The sequence below is a fragment of the Haliotis rufescens genome, unplaced genomic scaffold (assembly GCF_023055435.1).
Source record: "Haliotis rufescens isolate VD_foot unplaced genomic scaffold, xgHalRufe1.0.p SCAF_56, whole genome shotgun sequence".
Classification (NCBI taxonomy): Eukaryota; Metazoa; Mollusca; class Gastropoda; order Lepetellida; family Haliotidae; genus Haliotis; species Haliotis rufescens.
In genome coordinates, this window is record NW_025964290.1 from 1,798,275 (window position 1) to 1,818,476 (window position 20,202).

Below are 20,202 nucleotides of genomic sequence, written 5' to 3' on the forward strand. Positions count from 1 at the left end.
TCTTGTCATCGCCTGTATTTAATTGGAAACAATTCTCCTTCAAACTTAATACCTGCAGTCCTGGTCGTTTTGGAGACCCGGGCGAGGTGAATGCATGGTTGCCGCTGGAGTGGATGCGGTGACGCTGAACCAGCTCATCTGCCGGGGGGTCCGTCCAGAAGTGGTCGGACGTCTTCATCTTGGTGTAGTCAAGGGCACACGGACCAACTGGAAACGGGGAGGGAGGTGAAACTGGGTTTAATGTCGTGTTCAAGATTATTGCACTAAATCTCAACTGATGTCATGAACAGTGTCGGCAATAACTGCCTGCCAATAGCTGGTAACTTTACTGTCGGGCGGCATGAAATTTTCCTCCACCTGTCCGACTGTCTGGCAGATGATTTTAAGACTACTTACATATTCAGCATTATTATAACTCCTTGTATATTCTCAAGTAATTGTTTGCATTATTTCTACTGAATCTCGATACGATTTGTCTCTTACTTTTCGTGACTTTTCAATATTTATAATGTCTGAATCCGGGGAGGTAACTTTGCAGATGGGGAGGCAACATTTATGGGTCACCTGCCCAACTGTCTTGTTGGGTTTTAAAATTATTTAAAACACTGGTCATGCAACCAAATATTTCTCCTGTATAATGAAATATCCATTGATACCACATGAAATCAAACTACACACATTAAAATTTGGTCATTGACAATCTTATTTGGTCACACCAACAAGCAAAATCTACCCTCCAGCAATTGTGCCCACCTGGACGTCTTCCCACCCAAGGGCAGCCAACCATCCATGTTCAATGCAGCCAACCTACTCCCCATATTGGTGAGGTATCTCCCAACCCAAGGGCAGCCAAGCATCCATGTTCAATGCAGCCATTGTGCCCCCCTACTCCCCATATTGGTGAGGTATCTTCCTACCCAAGGGCGGCCAACCATCCATGTTCAATGCAGCCAACCTACTCCCCATATTGGTGAGGTATCTTCCCACCCAATGGCAGCCAACCATCCATGTTCAATGCAGCCATTGTGCCCCCCTACTCCCCATATTGGTGAGGTATCTTCCTACCCAAGGGCAGCCAACCATCCATGTTCAATGCAGCCATTGTGCCCCCCTACTCCCCATATTGGTGAGGTATCTTCCTACCCAAGGGCAACCAACCATCCATGTTCAATGCAGCCAACCTACTCCCCATATTGGTGAGGTATCTTCCCACCCAATGGCAGCCAACCATCCATGTTCAATGCAGCCAACCTACTCCCCATATTGGTGAGGTATCTTCCCACCCAATGGCAGCCAACCATCCTGTTCAATGCAGCCATTGTGCCCCCCTACTCCCCATATTGGTGAGGTATCTTCCTACCCAAGGGCAGCCAACCATCCATGTTCAATGCAGCCAACCTACTCCCCATATTGGTGAGGTATCTTCCTACCCAAGGGCAGCCAACCATCCATGTTCAATGCAACCAACCTACTCACCATTAATCATTTCACACGACACACACTAGGAACCAAGAACAATTTCCGCTTTCAGCAGGGACTTACCAAGTAACGATGCAAAGATTGGTCCGTCGACAGGGTCGGCAATGAGAGCGTCCCCTTCATAGTAGCGACTGAAACACACAATACAAACACTCCTTGAAAGCAAGGTCAACAGGAAATTGTCTTAGCTTATTTGTCAGAAGTTCAATCATGCTGAGAAGAGTTTACTTTCTGTTTAATCTCCGAAGAGAGTTACACATGTGTTTGAAATGGTCTGCATTACAGGATCTTCACTGATATTTCTCCAAACATAAACTAAAGTAGGTCAGCCAGTTGTTCACTTTCACGAAATCGCCAAATGCTATGAGTGAGTGAGTGAGTGAGTATGGTTTTACGCCGCTTTAAGCAATATTCCAGCAATATCACGGCGAGGGACACCAGAAATGGGCTTCACACATTGTTCCCATGTTGGGAATCAAACCCGGTCTTCGGCGTGAGGAACGAACGCTTTAACCACTAGGCTACCCGACCGCCCCTCCAAATGCTATAAAGTGAAGATACATTGATAAGAAACTAATAGCCATATAGGGCTTTATCAAGGATTTCCAAACTAAAAATCTGTATTTTCTTAAAGTCCGGGGTAATTTTATATTTCATTCAATGGAACATGTAAAACAAAACTTCACAGACTCTTCCTGTTTACTGGTCCTGTTATCAGTGATAAACATTAGCTGGTACCAAATCTCAATTCCAATTTTGGAATTTTTGCTGACATTTGCTTCAGACTTGGGACCAAATATTGGGCTCTGAGCATGTCCATATGAAACCCCTACCAATCTCATTATATCTGATTTTAGTTCTTGCTACTGCAAAACAAAGATCTGGGGACAGATCAAACAAGAATAACACTCTTGTTACTATATTGAAAAATGTATTAATTCTAATCAAAGTACTATCTGTTTTTATTCATAATGGATGTTATATTATTGTCTTATTGAGAACCGTTGATGTAATTGTCATGTACATGATGTATTACAAACTTGTATACATTCGGTGTGATTGTTGTATGGGATTTTATTAATACAACTTCTGTTTATATTGAAACATTTGAACGTTTCTCGCTTGAAATATATTTTGCTAGAACAGAATGTAATGAAATGTAAAATCAAATGACAAATGTCTTTTTCAATTAACTGTACACCAGTAACAGATATTTTACACCTGTTTCCTAAGGTTCATGGAAAGTATGTTTGGAACATAAAAATGTTGATAAACATTTTAAGTTTCTTTTTTTTGGTTTGTAAGTTAGATAAAACACTTACCCTCGGGTTATATATGAGATTTAAAAATCTGACGCCCCTCGGTTTTATCCCTTGGATTTGGGTTTTAAATCGCACAAAAACCCTCTGACGTGTTTTATCCTACCCATATGACACTAGTTTCAAATGGCACCTTTGCTTTGAAACATATTTTGACAAATTCTCAATTCTCAATCCTCAATTTGAAAACTGAAAAAAAGGTCATTCTGGAATGACAAACTTTGTATGACATCACTTTCCATGGGCAATGCAAAATGTCTCCCGTTCAAATGTTGATCCCACTGAAGCAAGAGACAGACGTGGATATTGACAGATTTTGTTGTTCGGAAAACCCTGTGTTAAACGTTTTGATGTTGCATGATTAGAAAATACATTCCGACCGTCACTTTCCTGACACTCTGATTGGTCGGATGAAAGGTCATTCTGACGTGACCCATAATGGTATGTTCTCAGATCTTTGTTTGGCGGTAGCAAGAACTAAGATCTGATTTTAATTAGGCTGACCTGTCTACAACTCTCAGACAGACCACCACCCCCTTTCCCTACCCAATCCATCCCAGGGATCAATTTCACTATATCCAAGCTGCACCAGTGCAGATGAAATATTGCTAGTGCAGGCAACTTTTATTGCCAGGTTGCACCCACTGCAGGAAATATTTCCCACCTCAAGTGCACGGCAGCAGTTATATTTGATAAAAGTGGAAAAAGTGGAAATTCTTTTGAAATGCTGCAAATCTTTTCAAATCAAGGAAACATAAGTTCAGGAAATTAGTGAAACACACAGGTGGTCTGAATGCAGTGTACTTGCAGAACTAGTTCTTCACAATTACTACCAGGACAGTCACTCATGAGGTTACAATCAGAACAAACGGACACTTTGAAACTTCTTTTTAAGGTTGTTTGCTGGATACCCAGTATCATAATGTGAAAAGCCTCATACAGATTTACCCCAAATAATATACTGGAGCACAATCTCAAATTTATGTTCTCTTTAAAATTATTTAATATTAAAAATAGCTGAAAATACAGTGTTTCAATTCATGCTAAATTGGTGCAACTATTTTGGTGGTGCAACCTGATTAATTTACTGATGCAGGTGGTAAAACAGAATGAAATCGTACCTGCATCCCATCTAAAAGTACCAGAGAATAACAAATGTGACCTTCAATAACCTTGAACAAGACCTCCAAGGATGTTAAGCTTGTGCCCTATATTACAAAAGTTTCTTTGCAGGGTTCCCCAAATACACACGCTAAGTATTGTGGTGTCTTCATGTCAATAGGTGCAAAGGTAAACAACGACTTGAACAGTTTGACCTCCAGTCTTATTTACAAACAAGTTCTAAGTTTCAAAGCTTAGGAACACAAGGCACATGTCACTCAGTATTACAGCCTACCTCCCGTGACTTGCCACTGATTTCAACACTGACGGATCACTGTAACAAGACCTGGGGAGCAATGGCCAAGACAATAAAGGGCTGGAGGACATACATATACGAAATCTTGTCACAGATTGATGAGGATCTGGTTCGCCTAACTTGTGTTGTGAGATGGGATTAACATAGTTTGAACATTACTTAAGCCATACCACAGTATGTCAGACTACCGTGGGAGCAACGTCTGAAGTGATGCAGTCCCTCCACTGAAGGGATTGTTGACTTACCTGTGATTTTGTACCAGGTAGTCAAGAATCTTGGCCAGCTGTTTCTCAAAGATAGCAATTCTCAGCCACAGATACTTAGGGTTGAAGGACTGGAGTGTCCGTCTCGTCTGATTCTTGTTATTGTCAAGGGATTTCCTGAAGCAGAAGAAACAATATATAGATACATCTAACCAAGAAAGTGGAGAGTTTGACGTAACATTTAGTAGCACTCTAACCAAACAACACCAGGGGACACTACAACGTGCTTAATGTTAAAATGGTAACTATTATGAGGTGATTATTATCAGTTATCATCCCAAACTGGCTCCAACAGGAGATATCGCTTGGATTAGATCAAGCTATATCTACACTGTAGATATCGCTGCAATGAAATTACATCACAATGCTTTGCAGACCATTGCGACATCACTGGTGACCATGACATCACAATCAAATGACATCACTAATGGCTCTGCTACTGAAGCTGTTAGCAGTACTTTTTACACTGAAGACACTGCTAATTACTGTCTATAAATTGAAAAAGTTGGAAGAATGATGTTGGATGATAAATAAAATCTCACCCTCGTGTCTTTTGATACCAAATATATCAACACTCGTTGATAAAAGTGGCAAAAATCCTCGGCAAGCCTGGGAATTTTTCCACTTTTATCAACTCGTGTTGATATATTTGATATCAAGACACTGGGGTGAGATTCTCTATGTACCCCTTGTATTACAGAAATGTTGAAGTCGAAATGTGCCTGTCCCAGACACAGTCACCAGAGCTCCAGATAAGCTTTTGGTGTTGTGGGTATTTTACCCATGCATTTTAAAATCATTGGGTATCAGTTATTCTATCTGCGTATTCAAATTTCTGTTACCCACTAGTTTTTACACATGTGGGTATTTAAGTTAAATATTTAAAAACACTATTCATCTAGTCCCTACAAACTGGTGTCGTGTGGGTTCGAGAGCTTTATAGGACTAAAAAATACCACGATACTTCCACAAGAAAGTGTGATGGCAAATGATCATGATGTAACTGTCATCGTGGAGTTTGGCAAGGTTGACGGAATGCCCGTTATAATTTCAAAATAAGTTGCTGATTTGCTAATGGAATACGCAGGGTTACTTCACAATATTTTGATGATAAGCACAAGTTTGATTTTTGTAGCGTATCTGTAATGTTCATTGCGTATTTGATACGCTTAGATTATATTTGACTGTGTATTTCTGCATTTCTGATGCGTATTTCACGCAGATACGCAGCTTATCTGGAGCTCTGCAGTCACTGATTAGTCTAATATCAAAACACAGCTTGAGATTTTTTTGTATCAAATGTCCAATAAAGTCGTGCAGCCAGTTTATCTGTTGTGAAGTCTGTTGCTAACTGCAGTCTGCACTTGATGCAGGGGAGCACAAAACATGAAATTACACCCTGCTATGATCACCGTTATTTTTGAGCCAATGTTGGATCTGCTATTCAGCATTCTCAATTCTCCATTTACACATGATCACGCTTCATCCAAGATCAAGATGACATAATTCTATAGAAATATTGTCTTGTTGAAGCAAATGGCAATGGTTATCAGTGGTACATAGTTCTGTAATGGCCGATGGTGAAGCGTCCCCATCACATCATGGAGTCCTGCTCCCCAGAGTGAGTGAGTGAGTATGGTTTTACGCCGCTTTTAGCAATATTCCAGCAATATCACGGCGAGGACACCAGAAATGGGCTTCACACATTGTACCCATGTCGGGAATCGAACCCGGGTCTTCGGCGTGACGAGCGAACGCTTTAACCACTAGGCTACCCGACCGCCTCTGCTCCCCAGAGGGGGGATGAGGCTCCGGCAGCTGACGCCTTACCAACATTCAACTGAGAAAACACGAATGATCTCACAACGATGACAAAAAAGTTAATCAACTGGGCTTTTGATTGCCGTTTAATGTCTGACTTTGCAATATTCCAGCTATTGTACAGATGCCTGTAAATAATGGAGTCTGGACCAAACAAACCAGTGATATTACAGCAACGATCCACACCATCAGGACACAATGCTAGGCAATCAAACAAACCAGTGATATTACAGCAACGATCCACACCATCAGGACACAATGCTACGCAATCAAACAAACCAGTGATATTACAGCAACCATCCACACCATCAGGACACAATGCTACGCAATCAAACAAACCAGTGATATTACAGCAACAATCCACACCATCAGGACACAATGCTACGCAATCAAACAAACCAGTGATATTACAGCAACGATCCACACCATCAGGACACAATGCTAGGCAATCAAACAAACCAGTGATATTACAGCAACGATCCTTACCATCAGGACACAATGCTAGGCAATCAAACAAACCAGTGATAGTACAGCAACGATCCTTACCATCAGGACACAATGCTACGCAATCAAACAAACCAGTGATATTACAGCAACGATCCACACCATCAGGACACAATGCTACGCAATCAAACAAACCAGTGATATTACAGCAACGATCCACACCATCAGGACACAATGCTACGCAATCAAACAAACCAGTGATATTACAGCAACAATCCACACCATCAGGACACAATGCTACGCAATCAAACAAACCAGTGATATTACAGCAACGATCCACACCATCAGGACACAATGCTAGGCAATCAAACAAACCAGTGATATTACAGCAACGATCCTTACCATCAGGACACAATGCTACGCAATCAAACAAACCAGTGATATTACAGCAACGATCCACACCATCAGGACACAATGCTACGCAATCAAACAAACCAGTGATATTACAGCAACGATCCACACCATCAGGACACAATGCTACGCAATCAAACAAACCAGTGATATTACAGCAACGATCCACACCATCAGGACACAATGCTACGCAATCAAACAAACCAGTGATATTACAGCAACGATCCACACCATCAGGACACAATGCTAGGCAATCAAACAAACCAGTGATATTACAGCAACGATCCACACCATCAGGACACAATGCTAGGCAATCAAACAAACCAGTGATATTACAGCAACGATCCACACCATCAGGACACAATGCTACGCAATCAAACAAACCAGTGATATTACAGCAACAATCCACACCATCAGGACACAATGCTAGGCAATCAAACAAACCAGTGATATTACAGCAACAATCCACACCATCAGGACACAATGCTAGGCAATCAAACAAACCAGTGATATTACAGCAACGATCCACACCATCAGGACACAATGCTAGGCAATCAAACAAACCAGTGATATTACAGCAACAATCCACACCATCAGGACACAATGCTACGCAATCAAACAAACCAGTGATATTACAGCAACGATCCACACCATCAGGACACAATGCTACGCAATCAAACAAACCAGTGATATTACAGCAACGATCCACACCATCAGGACACAATGCTAGGCAATCAAACAAACCAGTGATATTACAGCAACGATCCACACCATCAGGACACAATGCTACGCAATCAAACAAACCAGTGATATTACAGCAACGATCCACACCATCAGGACACAATGCTAGGCAATCAAACAAACCAGTGATATTACAGCAACAATCCACACCATCAGGACACAATGCTACGCAATCAAACAAACCAGTGATATTACAGCAACAATCCACACCATCAGGACACAATGCTACGCAATCAAACAAACCAGTGATATTACAGCAACAATCCACACCATCAGGACACAATGCTACGCAATCAAACAAACCAGTGATATTACAGCAACGATCCACACCATCAGGACACAATGCTACGCAATCAAACAAACCAGTGATATTACAGCAACGATCCACACCATCAGGACACAATGCTACGCAATCAAACAAACCAGTGATATTACAGCAACGATCCACACCATCAGGACACAATGCTACGCAATCAAACAAACCAGTGATATTACAGCAACGATCCACACCATCAGGACACAATGCTACGCAATCAAACAAACCAGTGATATTACAGCAACGATCCACACCATCAGGACACAATGCTACGCAATCAAACAAACCAGTGATATTACAGCAACGATCCACACCATCAGGACACAATGCTACGCAATCAAACAAACCAGTGATATTACAGCAACGATCCACACCATCAGGACACAATGCTACGCAATCAAACAAACCAGTGATATTACAGCAACAATCCACACCATCAGGACACAATGCTACGCAATCAAACAAACCAGTGATATTACAGCAACGATCCACACCATCAGGACACAATGCTACGCAATCAAACAAACCAGTGATATTACAGCAACGATCCACACCATCAGGACACAATGCTACGCAATCAAACAAACCAGTGATATTACAGCAACAATCCACACCATCAGGACACAATGCTAGGCAATCAAACAAACCAGTGATATTACAGCAACGATCCACACCATCAGGACACAATGCTAGGCAATCAAACAAACCAGTGATATTACAGCAACCATCCACACCATCAGGACACAATGCTAGGCAATCAAACAAACCAGTGATATTACAGCAACGATCCACACCATCAGGACACAATGCTACGCAATCAAACAAACCAGTGATATTACAGCAACGATCCACACCATCAGGACACAATGCTAGGCAATCAAACAAACCAGTGATATTACAGCAACGATCCTTACCATCAGGACACAATGCTACGCAATCAAACAAACCAGTGATATTACAGCAACAATCCACACCATCAGGACACAATGCTACGCAATCAAACAAACCAGTGATATTACAGCAACGATCCACACCATCAGGACACAATGCTACGCAATCAAACAAACCAGTGATAGTACAGCAACGATCCACACCATCAGGACACAATGCTAGGCAATCAAACAAACCAGTGATATTACAGCAACGATCCACACCATCAGGACACAATGCTACGCAATCAAACAAATCACTGACTCAGACCAAATGGTCCAGAGGTCAGATCAAACATCCACACAGGTTGCTCTGAGTCTCCTGATCTTACCTAGAATCCCCGTCGGCTTCAACAAATGAGCATGAAGCGTGATACATCAGTTTATAACTTACAGAAGACAAAGATAACAAGAGTCTTCAGAAGATGACAAATTCCCTCTGCCCCCATAATAGCTAAAGGTACATCAGACCCTGGTTAATACATGTACCACGTTTGGATAAAAAATCATTCACGGCTTTCAAGTAATCTTCCAGAAACGAAATACGGATAGATGGATTGACAGACAGACAGACCAGACGACGACTATATCACCCCGCATTATATCTCTGAAAAAAAAAATGACACCAGAGTAAAAATTTAATGTCATATATAAAGTATCTACAATACTCCAACCCACCACTAGTCTGGTGGTCTGGCTTATACTGGTAAAATGTTTAAAGTAACGATTTCATATAGAAGATTCCTCAGGGCTGCAGGATAACACTGCCCAATCACACATCAATACAGCTTGTGATGGCAAGTTCGGCCTCATCAAAGTTTTACCCTCAGAAGAACAAAGTAATTAACTACAATTTCAGAGCACACAGATCCGGATTCCCATTAGAGACGTGACATCAATATTTCCCGACAGCTGACGTAATTCTCCGACTGTCAGGAACGAAAACAGATGCATCAAACAGTCGTCACCGACGGCTCAGCTGCCAGGTCGTTATTTCAGGCCATCCACATCAATGCTAAAGTGAGAGTGAGATCCAGAGATTAATGCTCCTTTGAACAGTATTTCAGTATGTCCAGCTTGATGTGGGATGAAAGATCAGTGATGAAAGCCCAGGGATGACACGAGTTCAGGCCCACAGTGATGCAGAAGGTGACACAATCCACATACACTGGAGGGGACACAATCCATGTACACTGGAGGGGACACAATCCATGTACACTGGAGGTGACACAATCCACATGCACTGGAGGGGACACAATCCAGGTACACTGGAGGGGACACAATCCACGTACACTGGAGGTGACACAATCCACGTGCACTGGAGGTGACACAATCCAGGTACACTGGAGGGGACACAATCCACGTACACTGGAGGTGACACAATCCACGTACACTGGAGGTGAAACAATCCACGTACACTGGAGGTGACACAATCGACGTACACTGGAGGGGACACAATCCATGTACACTGGAGGGGACACGATCCATGTACACTGGAGGTGACACAATCCATGTACCCTGGAGGTGACACAATCCATGTACCCTGGAGGTGACACAATCCATGTACACTGGAGGTGACACAATCCATGTACACTGGAGGTGACACAATCCACGTACACTGGAGGTGACACAATCCACGTACACTGGAGGTGACACAATCCACGTACACTGGAGGTGAAACAATCCACGTACACTGGAGGTGACACAATCGACGTACACTGGAGGTGACACACTCCATGTACACTGGAGGTGACACAATCCACGTACACTGGAGGGGGCACGATCCATGTACACTGGAGGTGACACAATCCATGTACACTGGAGGTGACACAATCCACGTACACTGGAGGTGACACAATCCACGTACACTGGAGGGGGCACGATCCATGTACACTGGAGGTGACACAATCCACGTACACTGGAGGGGACACAATCCACGTACACTGGAGGTGACACAATCCACGTACACTGGAGGTGACACAATCCACGTACACTGAAGGTGACACAATCCATGTACACTGGAGGTGACACAATCCACGTGCACTTGAGGTGACACAATCCACGTGCACTGGAGGTGACACAATCCACGTGCACTGGAGGTAACACAATCCACGTGCACTGGAGGTGACACGATCCACGTACACTGGAGGTGACACGATCCACGTACACTGGAGGTGACACAATCCACGTACACTGGAGGTGACACAATCCATGTACACTGGAGGTGACACAATCCACGTACACTTGAGGTGACACAATCCACGTACACTGGAGGGGACACAATCCATGTACACTGGAGGTGACACAATCCATGTACAGTGGAGGTGACACAATCCATGTACAGTGGAGGTGACACAATCCACGTACACTGGAGGTGACACAATCCATGTACAGTGGAGGTGACACAATCCATGTACACTGGAGGTGACACAATCCACGTACACTGGAGGTGACACAATCCATGTACAGTGGGGGTGACACAATCCATGTACAGTGGGGGTGACACAATCCATGTACACTGGAGGGGACACAATCCATGTACCCTGGAGGTGACACGATCCACGTACACTGGAGGTGACACAATCCACGTGCACTGGAGGTAACACAATCCACGTACACTGGAGGGGACACAATCCATGTACCCTGGAGGTGACACGATCCATGTACACTGGAGGTGACACAATCCACGTACACTGGAGGGGACACAATCCACGTACACTGGAGGGAACACAATCCACGTACACTGGAGGGGGCACAATCCACGTACAATTGAGGTGACACAATCCACGTACACTGGAGGTGACACAATCCATGTACAGTGGAGGTGACACAATCCACGTACACTGGAGGGGACACAATCCACGTACACTGGAGGGGACACAATCCACGTACACTGGAGGGGGCACGATCCATGTACACTGGTGTTGAACACAATTGCATTAAACAACCAAACAAACAAACAAAAAAATAAGGACAACACATAGCAAAACTTTGGACAGTTTGGCAAGGACTAAAAGACAATTGCCAATATCTAACGCTGAACATGCTGAACCTGTAGAAATTAAGTAACAACACATATAGTGCCATATATCCAGCACTGGCCATATTCACAAGGGTTGCAGACATGGCACCATGATGGCCACGTCAACCTGCTCCAGTGAGTGTGCCAAGGACGAAGTCAAGGCCGCCAGTCAGCGGGAATCTGTGTCAGTCTGACAATAAAGTGGGTGGCTGCAGCCAATCTATTCTCCATGTCAACCGACACTCCACTCTCCTGACATTTGGCTCACGGCTGTCGTCTACATGCACTAACTACATGAAGCCAAGCACACTAATCACCTCCAACAAACACAAGCACAATAATAATATGTGGATCGTGTGTAGACTGACTACTGTATACCTGATATTGGTGGTAAATGTATCAGCTGGAATGGGTGAGGATGTTTGATTTTACATCGCTTTAAAAAGATTTTCAGTAACACAAGATGTCAGCTTCATGTTTGAGGAAAGCCAGAGGTGAGCCAATTTAGCCCAGTGTCCGAACCCTAAATCAGTGATAGAAACTAACCTTTTTAGTCCACTAGTCTTTATAACGATAACATGTAGCAAAACCCTTAAAAAAGACAAATTTGTACCAGTCCTTACGATACCTTAATTATTGGGCATTTTGGCAAGGACTACAGAACTAGTTCCAGTTTCTAACGCTGGGAAAGCCCAGTGTGATGCAGGTCTTGCCACTCTTGTGAAAGCCAGGATGACAGGAAGGTGCTCACCTCCACTAAGAACAGGCATAATCAATGTTGTAGGGATGAAATTATTCAGATAAAAATACATTTCAGAATCAGAATATTTGTAATTTTATTTGACACAGCACTTCTTGTTTGAATAGCAAGATTAAATAAATCTGTTTGTTGTAATTATTAGCAAACATTTTTTAGATGTGGCTATAGATTACACTATGAATAAAATTATCATCCAAAGCTGAGTCAACAAGTACATGTTATCATGAGAGTGTATTTGGGCATGGTAAATACCATGTATTTGGAATGCACATTGTATTCAGTGTTAATTCCAAAACTAGGATAGTTACCAACCCAAAAGCCCAAAACACACAAGCATGATAACCTCTTTAACATATAATGTCATTCTTAAAATCTATCGTCGAAAGTATTCTCATCTCTTACAAACAACATCTAAACATAGCACGACTTTCGGGAATGTGTGCATTATTATACAAGGTCAGTGAATAGTCAGTTGGAGAGTGACAACGGTCAATATAGTTCCAACTGAAACTTGTTTTTTAGACATTGGCATAGCCACCATATTGGCCAAGAAATGTACATATACTCCAACACAAATTTGACAATGTCAGTGATCACTTTTCATGACAGTGCATTAGTCCATCAGTCCACCTACAAGAGTAATCGCCCTTTGTCAAAGGGAAGCTACTCTAGTCTTCGAGTGAGTGAGTTTGGTAAAACAACACTTTTAACAGTATTCTAGTTATATCGTGGCATGTCAGCTTAATGTGGGAGGAAAGCCTGAAGTGATGCAGGTCTCAGATGTTTACCACTTCGATGAAAACTACGAGCATCTAGTCTATGAAACTTCTCATATATACTTAGAGCCTGTCTGGCTTGTCGTAACATTGCGAAATGCTGTCAGATACACAATGACAAAATATTCTGGCTATCCATATGTTGTTAAGGTTGTGGAAACCCCCCCAAGCCGCAGAGGTATAAAAGCACATATATGGGAACTGATTGTGCTAGTGTCCTCACTAACATTACTTCGCAATTTATATCTCCACAATTGCCAAAGTTTGTTAAATGGCTCAGCTTCACCCATGTGAGACACTGACTGTCAGTGCCAGGTGTCAGGCTGTTCTTTTGATAATCAGGATAATGACCAGTCATTCCAGTAATCTGTCCAGAACCCTCATCACCATTTGTGACCCGATCGGCAATAGTGAGTGAGTGAGTACAGTTTAACGCCGCTTTTAGCAATATTCCAGCAATATCACGGCGGGGGACACCAGAAATGGGCTTCACACATAGTACCCATGTCGGGAATCGAACCCGGGTCTTCGGCGTGACGAGTGAACAACGCTTTAACCACTAGGCTACCCCACCACCCCCGATCAGCAATAAACAAGCTCAATGTCCGGGGGTTTCTTTACATAACACTTAATAATACTATAAGAATAATGATGATTATACTTGCATTGTAACGGGGGGAGAAAGTGATGTAACAAGATATTCTTAGTGGTATGTTTATAGAATTATCTCCCTTAGTAGAGAAAACGATTTGTTGTGATGAACGCACGTGGTGGAGAATTGGGAAAACTGCGATGTTTCCATGTAAATGAAGAGGAACCATGGTGTTCACGGAGACTATGATATGTGTTTGAGTAACTATATATGTTGTGTGATGTGCAATGGCACCCGTATTTGACATGCATCAGAATAAACCCTTGAACTTTGAATTTTGAGTTTACTGCAAGTTGCACGTGCGAATGTGTCCCAAGCGTGGTACCGTAGTCTGTCTTACAGACCCTGATACATTTATATCAACTACAGCCCATGCAAGTCTATAATGTTTGGCAGGTCTAGATTACTGCAGTACCAAATGAAGAGAATCACTGGGCTCCCTTTTTATTAGATTTTTATTAAGATAACTGAACAACTGTTTTTTCTGTATGATATGTTCATTTCAGAGACTATATGTTAGTCTAGTGGTACCGCTATGTGCACAGTTGTCCCCAAATGACCCCAATGGATACTGGTTTTATCAGCTAATATATGATATTTATGATACGGAAACACACCCGGGCAATAATCTCTTCATCATATAATTTTATTCATAAAATAATCCATGATTGAGACGTAATTTTAGTCTATGAAGTATCCTCATGGCCCATGTACGAATACAACATTTGAGTGAACTGCCCCATGTATCACATCGCAAAACCAAAATGATTCTGAGCCCTGTCTGTCCACAGAAACCCTAATATATCGGGAATCCCCTGCATCAACCAAGTCTGTCCACCCCATCCCATTACTCACCTCTTACGACAAGCATAGTCGCCTTTTACGGCAAGCATGGGTTGCTGAATACCTATTCTAACCCAGATCGTCACGGGTCTCTGAAGTATTGAAACACTCCTAAACCATATTAATGTTTCACATTACGGTTATGATAAGTACCTCAAGACATTATATCCTAATTTAGTTTGAACGCTTGTAAATGATAAAAGGGAAAATAATACATTACTTTAACTGGGACGTAATGAATCTACACTGGCAGTTATTTGATAGCAATGAATCACCTGAGTGAGGTGTCTAGAAGCAGAAGTATGCCACCTGGGATAGCTTGATTGTAACCATTATGTAGCCTCAGCTAAAATCAATATCTGGAGGGCGCGCTCATCTCAGGAGATTTCTGCCTTCAATCAGTTGTCAGGAGAGTAGTGTGTACACAGGCAGTTCCTATACGCTATTAATGATGAATGACATTGTGACATACTTGCAGTTGTTAATAGCTAGGTAATTATAGATATATCAGCCTACCTCACAGTGTTGTATGGAGGAGCCAATCAAACAGGGTAAAGATTACACCGCTTTACTCAGCTTTACAGGTGAGTCAGCAGGGGTTACCACACTTTTTTCTATTTTTCTATTTTTTCCATGTTTTACTAACAATAGTTAGGGAAAAGGAAAAACAAATTTGTCTATCTCAGGATTTGTTTTGTTATAAGGAATAGGTCTGTTTGGGTTGGTCAGTCTAGTGGGAAAGAAAGCATTTTCTATTTGTACAGTAGCTGAAAGTGTCATCACAGGATATCTTCCTCTTTATTTGTAGTTGTGTCGGTGTAACTTTCGAAAACCATTAAAAACAGAGCCATCGGACATCAATTCCAGCAATTATCAAGAGAAACATGACGATTAAACATGCTTTTTTCAATCAAATATTTATTTCTTTTACATGCAGACCCGTGAAGATCCTGGGTAGAATAAGTCTTTGGCAACACATGCTTACCGTAAAAGGTGACTATGCTTGTCGTATGAGGCGACTAACAGGGTCGGGTGGTCAGGCTCACTGACTTGAGCATGTCATCCTATCCTAATTGTGTGGATAAATGCTCATGATATCAATCACTGGATTGTCTGGTCAAGACTCGATTATTTACAGACTGACATCATATAGCTGGATCATTGCTGAGAGCGGCGTTAAACAACAAACAAACAATTTTATATGTATTTTTGTTATTTCCATGTCAGTCACCTGTGATAAATGTCAACCATGTTTCCAGTTGCTACCCACTGTCAACAGCCTCTCTGATGATACTTGTGTGGGGAGTCATGACGACATCTACTTGGATTGGGGAGTCACAACAACACTTACTTGAATGGGGAGTCATGACGACATCTACTTGGATTGGGGAGTCATGACAAGACCAACTTGGATGGGGAGTCATGGTGACACCTGCTTGCGTGGGGAGTCATGACGACATCTACTTGGATTGGGGAGTCATGACAACACTTACTTGAATGGGGAGTCAAGACGACCCCTACTTGGATTGGCGAGTCATGACAAGACCAACTTGGATGGGGAGTCATGGTGACACCTGCTTGCGTGGGGAGTCATGACGACATCTACTTGGATTGGGGAGTCATGACAACACTTACTTGAATGGGGAGTCAAGACGACCCCTACTTGGATTGGCGAGTCATGACAAGACCAACTTGGATGGGGAGTCATGGTGACACCTGCTTGCGTGGGGAGTCATGACGACATCTACTTGGATTGGGGAGTCATGACAACACTTACTTGAATGGGGAGTCAAGACGACCCCTACTTGGATTGGCGAGTCATGACAAGACCAACTTGGATGGGGAGTCATGGTGACACCTGCTTGCGTGGGGAGTCATGACGACATCTACTTGGATTGGGGAGTCATGACAACACTTACTTGAATGGGGAGTCAAGACGACCCCTACTTGGATTGGCGAGTCATGACAAGACCAACTTGGATGGGGAGTCATGGTGACACCTACTTGCGTGGGGAGTCATGACAAGACCAACTTGGGTGGGGAGTCATGGTGACACCTACTTGGGTGGGGAGTCATGACAAGACCAAATTGGGTGGGAGTCATGGTGACACCTACTTGAATGGGGAGTCATGGTGACACCTACTTGGACGTGAAGTGATGACAACACTTACTTGGATGAGGAGTCATTTTGAGTCTCGATTTCAGCCAGCTGTTTTGTGACGGTGGAGGCTGAATCACAGTTTTTGGCGATCTTCTGCAGGAGTGCTGTGGTGGTGCTGTGCTTGAACAGCCCAAGGGCCCGCTTCTTGAGGCCATGCAACAAACAGGCCTCCACAGCACCTGCAAACAAAGTACAGTCCTGTAATCAATGGAAATTAATAGATTGTAGGTTTCACACAGCGACAAATGAGCACCAGGAGTCAGTGTATGCAGTGCTCAAAAGGTCAACAGTATTGCAGGGAATGAAATTAGGAGTCACGTGTCAATCTATGTCAAGAATATCACAGCCCCTCCACAGACCTATCAAAGACATATCCCAGTCACATGGCAGTCCTACCACAGTCACATGATAGGCACATGGCATTCCTACCAGTCACATGACTGTCCTACCAATAACATGACAGTCCTACCACAGTCACACGATAGTCCTACCACAGTAACATGACAGTCACATGGCAGTCACATGACAGTCCTACCACAGTCACAAGGCATTCCTACCACAGTCACATGGCAGTCCTACCACAGTAACATGGCATTCCTACCAGTCACATGACTGTCCTACCAATAACATGTCAGTCCTACCACAGTCACATGATAGTCCTACCAATAACATGACAGTCCTACCATAATCACATGGCAGTCCTACCAATAAAATGACAGTCCTACCAGTCACATGGCAGTCCTACCACAGTAACATGGCATTCCTACCAATAAAGTGACAGTCCTACCACAGTCACATGGCATTCACATGGCAGTCCTACCACAGTCACATGGCAGTCCTACCACAGTCACATGGCAGTCCTACCACAGTCACATGGCAGTCCTACCACAGTCACATGACAGACCTACCACAGTAACATGGCATTCACATGGCAGTCCTACCACAGTCACATGACAGTCACATGGCAGTCCTACCACAGTCATATGGCATTCCTACCACAGTCACATGGCATTCACATGGCAGTCCTACCACAGTCACATGACAGTCACATGGCAGTCCTTAGTAACCACATTCACATGGCAGTCCTACCACATTCACATGACAGTCACATGACAGTCCTAACAGTCACATGACACATGGCAGTCCTACCACAGTCACATGGCAGTCACATGGCAGTCACATGACAGTCTTACCATAGTAACATGACAGTCACGTGGCAGTCCTACCAGTCACATGACAGTCGCATGGCAGTCCTACCACATTCACATGACAGTCACATGACAGTCCTAACAGTCACATGACACATGGCAGTCCTACCACAGTCACATGGCAGTCACATGACAGTCTTACCATAGTAACATGACAGTCACGTGGCAGTCCTACCAGTCACATGACAGTCACATGGCAGTCCTACCACATTCACATGACAGTCACATGACAGTCCTAACAGTCACATGACACATGGCAGTCCTACCACAGTCACATGGCAGTCACATGACAGTCTTACCATACTTACATGACAGTCACGTGGCAGTCCTACCAGTCACATGACAGTCCTACCACATTCACATGACAGTCACATGGCAGTCCTACCAGTCACATGACAGTCGCATGGCAGTCCTACCACATTCACATGACAGTCACATGACAGTCACATGACAGTCCTAACAGTCACATGACACATGGCAGTCCTACCACAGCCACATGGCAGTCACATGACAGTCTTACCATAGTAACATGACAGTCACGTGGCAGTCCTACCAGTCACATGACAGTCCTACCACATTCACATGACAGTCACATGGCAGTCCTACCAGTCACATGACGGTCACATGGCAGTCCTACCACATTCACATGACAGTCACATGACAGTCCTAACAGTCACATGACACATGGAAGTCCTACCACAGCCACATGGCAGTCACATGACAGTCTTACCATAGTAACATGACAGTCACGTGGCAGTCCTACCACATTCACATGACAGTCACATGGCAGTCCTACCAGTCACATGACAGTCGCATGACAGTCCTACCATATTCACATGACAGTCACATGACAGTCCTAACAGTCACATGACACATGGCAGTCCTACCACAGTCACATGGCAGTCCTACCACATTCACATGACAGTCACGTGGCAGTCCTACCACATTCACATGACAGTCACATGGCAGTCCTACCAGTCACATGACAGTGGCATGACAGTCCTACCATATTCACATGACAGTCACATGACAGTCCTAACAGTCACATGACACATGACAGTCCTACCACATTCACATGACAGTCACATGACAGTCCTAACAGTCACATGACACATGGCAGTCCTCAGGGACCACAGTCACATGGCAGTCCCCCATTTAATTCCTGTGACCCTGAAGATCATCTCCTCCAATGCCCCCCAGGCACAGACCACGGTATATCCCTGCGTAATTTACGGACTAAGAGGTGCTGAAACACCTCAAGCCGTCTGCTCAATGTCAAAAGATTTTTCTTATTTTCAAAAGTTTGCTACTGGTAGTGTATATAAATTCATATACAGTGTTGGCTGAAGAGCGCGTTTTTGCGTCTTGGACGCACAAAAGTAAGTTTGAACGCACCTGCGTAACATGTGTGGGTCTCGTGGACGCAGTGACTGGGGCTATATTAATTTCATATTGAATTGACACTGTTATCGTAAATCAAAGACGTACGTCTTTGCGTAAAGGTATTTGTTGCCAAACAAGACAGCGAAGCATGTTGATTAACACTTTCGTTTGCTAAACCAAACCAGTTTCATTATTCTCTCCCTTTTTATGACAAATACCCAAACCGGTTTCTTGACCTATATCTATTGTCGGTTTTG

At 43.3% G+C, this 20,202-nt stretch overlaps 1 protein-coding gene across 11 annotated transcripts in view; it reads right to left on the reverse strand.

Moving 5' to 3' along the window:
• Positions 1-20,202, reverse strand: part of LOC124124581 (small G protein signaling modulator 1-like) — an 86,211-nt gene that overhangs the window by 42,430 nt on the left and 23,579 nt on the right. For all 11 annotated transcript variants that reach the window (XM_048385265.1, XM_048385264.1, XM_048385263.1 and 8 more), the window contains exons 3-6: positions 17,365-17,533; positions 4,461-4,595; positions 1,543-1,610; positions 53-207 (exon numbers count right to left, since the gene is read on the reverse strand). In XM_048385265.1, coding sequence (XP_048241222.1) covers positions 53-207; positions 1,543-1,610; positions 4,461-4,595; positions 17,365-17,533 — 527 coding nt within the window. The remainder of the gene's footprint in view (positions 1-52; positions 208-1,542; positions 1,611-4,460; positions 4,596-17,364; positions 17,534-20,202) is intronic.